This window comes from Manis pentadactyla, chromosome 5, assembly GCF_030020395.1.
Source record: "Manis pentadactyla isolate mManPen7 chromosome 5, mManPen7.hap1, whole genome shotgun sequence".
Classification (NCBI taxonomy): domain Eukaryota; kingdom Metazoa; phylum Chordata; class Mammalia; order Pholidota; family Manidae; genus Manis; species Manis pentadactyla.
The window spans coordinates 151,570,318-151,579,488 of record NC_080023.1 but is presented as its reverse complement, the minus strand read 5'-3'; the positions used below and the strand labels follow the sequence as shown (position 1 = coordinate 151,579,488).

At 41.2% G+C, this 9,171-nt stretch overlaps 1 protein-coding gene across 1 annotated transcript; it reads right to left on the bottom strand.

The window, feature by feature from the left end:
- LOC130683992 (nuclear envelope pore membrane protein POM 121C-like) lies at window positions 1–8,059 on the bottom strand. Its single transcript, XM_057503284.1, has 6 exons — window positions 7,672–8,059; window positions 5,977–6,127; window positions 1,616–1,707; window positions 924–997; window positions 344–456; window positions 1–216 (listed from the first exon to the last, which is right to left on the bottom strand). The coding sequence occupies exons 2-6, from the start codon at window positions 6,037–6,039 to the stop codon at window positions 1–3; spliced, it is 558 nt and encodes a 185-aa protein (XP_057359267.1). The 5' UTR covers window positions 6,040–6,127; window positions 7,672–8,059.
- Window positions 8,060–9,171: the final 1,112 nt, after the last annotated feature.

Here is a 9,171-nt window from a genome sequence, read left to right as displayed (position 1 = left end):
TCAGTGCTCACTGTGCTCGGAGTCCACTGAGAACCCAAGAGCTGGATTTCTCAGTGGAGAAAGACCAAAATAAAACCAAAGGGAACCATCTCTGGGGTGTGAAATTAACCCGTATTCCTCACCAGTCTTATCCTCGAAGATGGTCTTCACCCAGTCAGTCTGAACTTGCTCATAATCCTCGACTGTGATGGGATAGCCGAGGATGGGTGTTTCAGGCTACCAAGAGGAAAAGGAGAAGCCGAGCCAGTCAGAAGGCAGTGAAAGAAACCTGCACTGACCCTTCCATTCCTGGGACTCAGGGGAGCCAGGCTGGGGTGGGCAGGGGCGGGTGGACAGACCATACCAAGATAAGCGGGATCCCTCGCCTGGAGGGCACCAGTTGGAATTTGCGTTTGCGTGGCCGGGTGCTGCTGGGTGGAGAATCCCTGGAGTTGGCCTTCCCAGATGTGGTTGTAGCTGCAAATAAAATATCAGACTTACTTTCTTCCTCTTCTCTTTGTCTTGCCAGCCTAGTTTTTAATACTGAACTTTCACTAGGTGTCTCTGAGATTCTATCTTCCATGGTGTGGGTTCTTGGATGGTGTTGGCAAGATTATTTCTAACAGTCAAGAAGCCATGAGGTGGTAATTGCTCCAAATGCGTGCACATGGTTGCTTACTGGACAGAAATTGCCTGGACTGCGCAGATTACCCCACCTAGGCTTACCTTACCCTGAACCCCCCATGTGGCCTGGGTTATGCTATATGAGTCTGGGCCACCTTTCTCCCTTACCAGACCATAAAGCCCGAAGGTGAGGAACATCTATCTCTGTAACTACCAGGCCCCACACAAATCAACGCTTAGTACATGTTTCTGGTGGGTTGTAGTCCATGCGCCCTCCATACACACTACCGCCAACACATGCCATGCGTTCGTCATCTTACCCTGTTCTCCCTGGGACTGCGTGTCACTTCCCAAGGGAGCTGAGGAGCCAGAGTTAGGAGGAAGCTCCTCTTCTCTGTAGGAGGAAGAGGCACAATTAAGTTTAGAAAAGTGCTGGATAACGTCTTACACCCTCCTAACTACCAACTGGCCAAAGTCTAGAACAACCATGAGTAAGATCTCAGTGTGTCAAGACAACAAATAAAATAAATCAAAGAGAATTCCTAAAGAAATGAAGGGAGGCAGTTGAGAGAAGCCACAGAGACACCTTTGTCTTAAAACAAGCACAAAACAATCTCCAGAACCTTACATACATCCTGCCAAATTTCTGAGAGTTCTAGTCACAGCTCTCTCTCTAAGAAAGCAGCATTCTAGTCGGGCTCCTAGAGGGTCAGCTGGGGTCTAGAATGTGAAGCCTGCTGCCCACTCCCATCAGTCACTCTGTTCACTCTGTCCCGTGCGGCCCTTCCTCTTACACCCCAGCCCCTCACACTGAAGATGAGGGGGAGCAGAGGCCGGTGTGGTCAGTATGTGACGACTGCAAGAGACAGAGCGATTCAGGGAGGCACCGTCGCTGTCCTTTGGATGTGAAGTGCTTTGATTCTCCAAATTGGAGTCTCAGAAAGCCTGAGAGCCAAGTGAATTCCCTCCTTTCCTACCCTCTCATTAATCCACAGAGCAAATCAGCAATTACCTCATTTTCTTTGCTGGCCTCTCTATTGTCTTCATGTAGCACGAGGTGGGGATGGAGAAGGATGAGGCACCGGAACCTCTTCTCTTACGGAGCTAAAAGCCAAACACAAGTCACGTGACTGACCCTATGTAATAACTTAGGAGCTGACCTTCAGCATAATTCTGTGGCTCTAACCCATCACTGTATATAAAGTCTCCTCTCCAAGTGACTAAAAAACATTTCTTTGTGAAGAGGGGCTTCTGAAAAGTGAGTTAATTGCCAGTATTAACTATGGGGAATGAAGTCGGAAAAAGTAATGGAATGCTAATAAATGGCAGAGGAATGAGCGTGCTCTCTGCGTATCCTGGAGAGCGGAACGTCATGCTCAGTAGTGGCTGAGGGCGAGCTCTGATGCATCCTAGGTCACTGTATTAGTCCATGGACATGATAAAGGGAAACTCAGGAACTCAGAAAATAAACCAGGAAGCTAGTTTGGTCTTGCTTTCATTAAATTTTCAGTTTTATTTTATTAAGTATTAAAAATATGCTATTGTGACACTTGCGACTTTTGCAACATCTATGGTATTTACTGTCCCATGATAATTATCCATACAGCCATCCATCCGTGACTAGCCAGGGTTCAGGATAATCCAGTTCAACAATTAGGGGAAAAGTGTTTTCTCTTTACCTCATAGACTGTGCATGCACACACAACACAGACGTGATAAAAGATTTACATTTGGAAGTGTAAGAAACAAAAGGACTATAACAAAACAGACAAGCTGCTAGATCAGGTTGGGTAGGGAGAGACTGTACCAGAGAGAGAAGACAGAAAGCTGACAGACTGTTACATAAAACTAGGAACCTTTCTGTATAAAAATATTGTCACATGGGAAAGAGACTTTACTGTACACCCTTTGTGCCATTTGAATTTTCAACCATACTAATGTTTCCATAAACTATAAAGAAAATAGGAAACCAAAACACCCCAAAACAAAAACAAAACCATAAGCAACATTAAAAGGCAGGTCTTTTTCATTAAACTGATGAATTAATATCCGTACCATGTAAAAATGGAGTCTCGCAGTTCCATATGAATATAATGAACGTGTCAAATCTAAAGTGGGCAAGGAATGCGCAACAAGGCTACTCATAAAAACAGTCTATGTCTCTGGCAGTTAGTTCTGCATTGGAATTCCATTTTTATTTGCCTAGTTCCTGCTTCATAAGGATTCAAACTATACCTTCAAACTCTACAAAGAATCTGAAGATAAGTATGGCGGTTCCATCATCAAGAAATTTACAATCTGGAAGAGACAGGACAGGACACAAAATGATGACAGCAACCAAAGATAAAGAAGGTCTCTGGCCCGGAGCCTAAGAAGAGATTATGCAGAGTTCAGTTAGAAGAATCAGTGGATGAAGGTGGTATTTGAGATGGTCCTTCATGATGTAACTTAAAAAAAAGAACACTTTTAGACAGACAAACTTTATAGGCTTGCAGTGGGATGGGTAGTCATTCTGGACAGAGAACAGAACAAGGAAAGGCAAGAAAGCAGGGAAGTATCAGTATTAGGAGCTCTTAGGAGCCATTTTGATTTGCCTTAATTATGGGGTATATATAAAGGGATAAGAAGTTAGAAACGCAAGCTTGAGGTTTGACAATTTAAGGCCATTGTAAATACTTCTGCTTTGGAAAACAGTATGTCCTGTTAAGACAAATGGAGACACCAATGCCACACACAGAGAGGTCAGAGGACTGTTCACCTTCTCTGTTACATAATTAGTACCAGTTTGATGCTGGTACTAATTTACATAATCAGTACCAGTTTAATGCTGGTAATGATTTACAATGGCAAAGCTAGAACTTCTAATTTGCACAGCTTAGATTTGGGTGTTTACGAGTGTTCCTCTGGAAAAATCAAATTAAGTCAAGTAGCTATGCTACCACTCCAAACATGAGGGCTGCCATCTGGGCTGATCGCACTGTATTCACTATTCACCGCCCGTTCTTCCCGTGAGGCATCGTGTAAAGAAGGTTCATATATAGTCTCTGCTTCCTGAGACCTGCTTCTGAGAATTTACATTTTCAAACATCGCACATCTATAGGGGGCTGCTAACTACTCACAACAGAATATCCAAAAAATGTCAGTGTCAGTGAGTGTACATCTTGCAGTAGGCCGCAGGCTCCACTGGTAATGGGAACTTTACAACAAAATGTGGCAAAGGCCTAGTACAGTGTTCCACACCAACCACCTGCTGAGGGCAAGCAGCAAATGCTGAGGAAGATGAAGAGCACATCTGTTTGGAGGCATGGCAGTGTGAAAGAGCTGCTAAAGCAGTGAGACACTGCGGAGACAAGACAGAGAAGAGAAGCCCAGAGACGAGCCTACATTTAGGTCTGCATTTTCCCCCAGGTGACCGCCATTTCCAATTAATTCACATTAACATAAACTAACGAACATTTCTAGAATAAGAAAAAACAAAACCTATATTTAAAACCCAAGTTTAAAGGCATCTATACAATAAATACCTCATGATTTTCAATGAATAACCTTTTAAATAAAATGATAGTGTACATTATGCTACTGATTAAAGTGAAGATAATTTACAATTATGAGTCCTTCATTTTCTCTATGACTGAAATTCAATCCCATGAGGACAATGTAATTTTGTTGTGATACAAAAGTACATCATAATAATTTAAACATAACTATTGCTCAAGACTGAAGTTACACTATGTGAAAACATGCATAATTTCAAAGCATTATAATTAGATTAAAAGCCAAAAAGGGTACATCTGAAAAATATAAAACAACCTGTTGAAAAGTTTAAGAATATTGTTACCCTGCCTGCTTGTTAGGCCACCATACATAGCACTGTATAATGTTAAGTCTGAAGCTCTGAGTGTGAATTAAGTTCCCTGAAATTAAATGACTGTACTTATTTAAAATAATAGTAATAGGTGGCACTTCTTGAATGTTTACTATGGACAGTGTAAAGTCTTGAACACTTTATATGTACTACCTCACAACTACCTTATGAAGTAGGTCAGAATCATTATTTCCATAAGTGTACAGTCTTACCTTCAGATTTTTTGTTACATATATTGATTACATACCTTGAATGCTCAAAAAAAAAAAAAAAAAAGAGTATAAGAGACATGTGAACCAAATACAGTGAGTTGATTTTTGGTCCCTGATTCAAAGTAACTATAATAAGACAGGGTAATAAGGGCAAATTGGAGTGATAATAACTAACATTAAGTCATAATTATTCAGAGGAATAAAGGTATTGTGGTGATTAATGTTCAAAAAGTTAAAAAAGTACACCGAAGTACCTACAGGTGAAACAACATGTTTGTACTTTAAAACACAAGAGCAAAACCAATGTCGGGTGGGGGTAATGATCGAACAGGACTGATAAAACAGTTAACTGCTGGAGCTACATGGAGGTTCATTATGATATTTTCCCTTCCTTTTGTGTATGTAGGACATTTGATGTGAAATTGTAAGGAGGAGCAATGACTGTGTATCTCATAGGTCTGTTGTGATCAGTGATTGAGGAAATGTATGTACAGTGCTCATCAGAGGGCCTAGTGCAGAATAAAGACTTCATACTATTGTCCTCTGCATTGCCATAACTGCCTGGCTGGGCCTTCATCTCCTATATTTGTCATTTATCATTAACATGTCATTTATATTACTCTAAGAGCCCTCTGTATGGATGAAAACTTATGTCAAGTTCTTTCTCCTCTCAAAAACCTCCTCCACACATGCATTATTTTTTTCAAGCTCCTATATATTGGGTGCCCACTTACTGACAAGCACTGTAATGGGTGCTTTTCAAACATTACCTTCAATCTTTACAACAGTCCTTTAGAGATGAGAAAAAGAGAGTTTGAGTCATTTACCTGCCAAGAATCTATAGCTACTAAGTGCCAAAGCCAAGATTTGAACCCAAGTCATTCTGGTAGCAAAACTTGATCTGTTCTCCGGTCTACACTACATCCTTTCTAAAAAGAATTATAACCACTTATTTTAAAAACTTTCATTAAATTCCCAGTGCCTATAGGATTAATTTATGACCCAATGCAATCCAGACTCAATCTGCCTTTTTAATCAAATTAGTACCATTTTTTGAATTATTCATCCTTTGTCCATTTATCTATAATAATGGCTGTGTCTTGTATTCAGGTTTCCACATAAGCATTCTGGGCTTTCTAGTTTGTTCCACTGGTCTATAGCGATCATTCAAGGGTTGGTACTGCTGTTACCTTAGAGGTGATCTCAGCATCTGACAGAAGGCGGCTAGTAAACTCTGCATAATCAACTAATAAATGCAAAGAACCCACTTCTTCCACACCACCGGGTGAATGTACCTGAGACACCCCTCCAGTCGAGCTGTAGTCGCTGGGAATGGCATTGTGACTGCGACCAGACATAGGGATGCCACGTTTGTAGGGGCGGAATCTCTTATTTAGGTGGCCATCTGAGCTCTGGACATTGAGGCCACTCTTCAGAGGCCCAGGCCTAAAAGGGAAATGAAAGGGAAAAACACAGATGTGCTACTGAAAGGCAACAACATTGTTTTAGGGCTTTATCCCATGGTCACAAAATCATTCTAATGTAATGAAAAAGGATAATGTTGTTAATTTTACTATTAATTCAGCTAAACCTGTCTCACAAAGTCAGAAAGGGAAAGCTAAGTATTTAAAAAATTAAACGTGTCATTCTACTTATGTGTAGTCTAGGAAACGCACACAAATCTATAGTGACAGAATGGGGATCAAGGGATGCCTGGCAACAGAGGCAGGGTGAGAGGGAGGTTTTAAGGCTTCATCAAGGGGCACGGGGAAACTTCTGGCAGGAATGATGATGTTCATTATCTTGACTGTGCTGATGGTTTCATGGGTGTGAAATTAGACAAAATAGTTATTGTGGCAAGTTCCTCAAAATGTTCCTCTCTGATTTCAAAGAGGAAAATGTATAGGACAATAATTCTGATAAGGATACGTATCAAAATTTATCAGATTGTACACTTTAAAGAGGCACAGTATTTTATGTCCATTGTACCTCAATAAAGCTGTTAAAAAAAATTAGGAGGAACCAACCACTTTTTCTAAGATTCAAACTGAAACAGAAATTTCCTAAACATCTTTCCTGTGAACTAGTCATTCAACCTTTGTGACAGCACAGACAGCTCACTATCTCCTGGCTGATGAATGCCAACCAGAGGCCAGTTTATTCCTACACTGGATGGAAACATACTTCCCCCTTCACCTACTTCACCTGTGGATCCCATCTGGAGCCAAACCAGGCCAATTGTCCTCCTTTCCTGTGATAGCCCTTCAGACTCTGGCAGACCATTGTCCTTCCCTCCCTCACTTCCTTGCGCCCCTCAGGTTTTTCTCCTCTGGGCCAGTACTTACGTACCTTTGGAAGCCCCTTGCCCGCCACCGCCACCCCGGGACATCTTGCGCTGCTTCCCTCTCTCACAGTGAATTTCGGTCTGTGTCTGCCTCGTCTTGCAGGGCAGCACAGCCCACCAACCGTGCTCCATGGACCACGGGACTAAGGCATTCAGCACTACCACTGACCGGCCTCCTCCCCGTCTTTGTTCTTCTATCAGCACAGAGTAGGAGCACGTTAAGCTTTCTTGGCAGCCGTGACACTGTGCTGACCCAAATTAAAGATGTAAGTTACCCCAAGTCTTTTCACGCACATTTGCAGCCTCTTTCTCTCCCAGCCAATTCTCCCTCAAGTATAATGAAGCTCAACTGCAGAAATCTGACATTTTTCTTAAATTTTGTACTGTTGCATGTTATCCGTTGCACAAACCTTGTGATCTTTTTGTTACATACTTGGTTATTCAATGTATCTACAAACCCTCTTAGCCTTAGCATATTTTATGCATATTAATGAAAAATAGTAAAAGGACTTAGACAAAGTAGTTATTGTGGCTAGTTCATCAAAATGTTCCTCTCTGATTTGAAAGAGGAAAATTTACTGGACAATAACTCTGATAATGACCTTTTTTCAAATAGGAAATCCCACCCAGATGGATTCTCACTTACTTAGGCACAAAAGGAGTACGGACTCCTTTGGTCAGCACGGGCGTAAAAGCTGACCTCACACTGCTGTCTTGGTACCTGTGACAAATCACAAACCCTCAGTTAGATGATATGACTTTCTCTTTAAAGCATACACTCATATTCCTGAGATCTTACACTCTTTCTATGGAACATAGGTTCATGGTAGACGAGAAAAGATTGCTTCAAATCTCAAAGATTCAGGAAGGTAAATTTATTATAGGCCTGTCCTAAACTAATAAGAAAAGTATAAAAATGCTTCAAGACCTTTTGAACTATTGAGGTGTACTGATTATTTGCTAACTTCTCCCCAAAGCACTTCAATCACAAATTTAATATCCCCCCACCCATAAATTAAAGACCAAAAAACACTTTAGTGACCCAACTACACACATCCCCCAGTGCTCTCATTTAGTTCAGTCTGTAAGAGAAGAACTTCACATATTACACATAAGGGCCTGTGCATGGTGCACATAATCACTGTTTATTCCAATTATGGGAAAGATAATACAGAGCCCTCAGTTATAGGCTCACTGGGGTCTAGAAAAATTACCAACCTGGAGAACATGAGAAACCTGTTTGGACCAAAATAATAGTAATTTTCTCTCTGACCTCCACAAGAATCCTTCAATCTTTTATGCTAAGTCATCAGAAATACACACCCAAAGTCAAATGTTTTAAAAACCTGAATGTTCACCTTTTCAAATAGATGTACTTATCAAGGATCTAGTGCTGCCACCCACGTTTTGAATTTTGTTGTTATCACTCAGCTCCTGGGACCAAATGAAAACTCAAGTCTTTTAATCTAATCATCTTTATCCCAAGTGATATCCATCAAGGAGGTTTCCTGGGTACACCTCTTTGAGCTCCGCTGATACAATGTATTGGCCCAAAGAAATAAAGTAGCAAAACCTATTATAGTACTATGCTTTAAAGACAGACGATATTTTCACCTGAAGTAGGGATATTTTAAGTGATTTACCAAGTATTCTGCTAAACCCATACTGTATTAAAGCTAAGAGCTTTAAGAACTGAAGGAAGGGAACAGTTCTGGCAGCACATCTCATAGCAAAGGCTAAAGGAAGGCAGGACATGGCTGATACACACCAAGGTGCTTAAAGAGGTCAAACACCTTGTTTTTTGGGTGTTGAGAGGCATGTGAGACACACAAACCCACTTAGGACTTAAGAAGAAAAAAGGATTTCAAAGTCAAGTCCTCCACTCCGAATAGCCAAAGCAATCCTGAGAAGGAAGAAGAAAGCAGGTGGATTATGCTCCCCGGCTTCAAGCTCTACTACAAAGCCACAGTAATCAAGACAATTTGGTACTGGCACAAGAACAGACCCGTAGATCAGTGGAAAAGACTAGAGAGCCCAGATATAAACCCAAGCATATATGGTCAATTAATATATGATAAAGGAGCCATGGACATACAATGGGGAAATAGCAGCCTCTTCAACAACTGGTGTTGACAAAACTGGACAG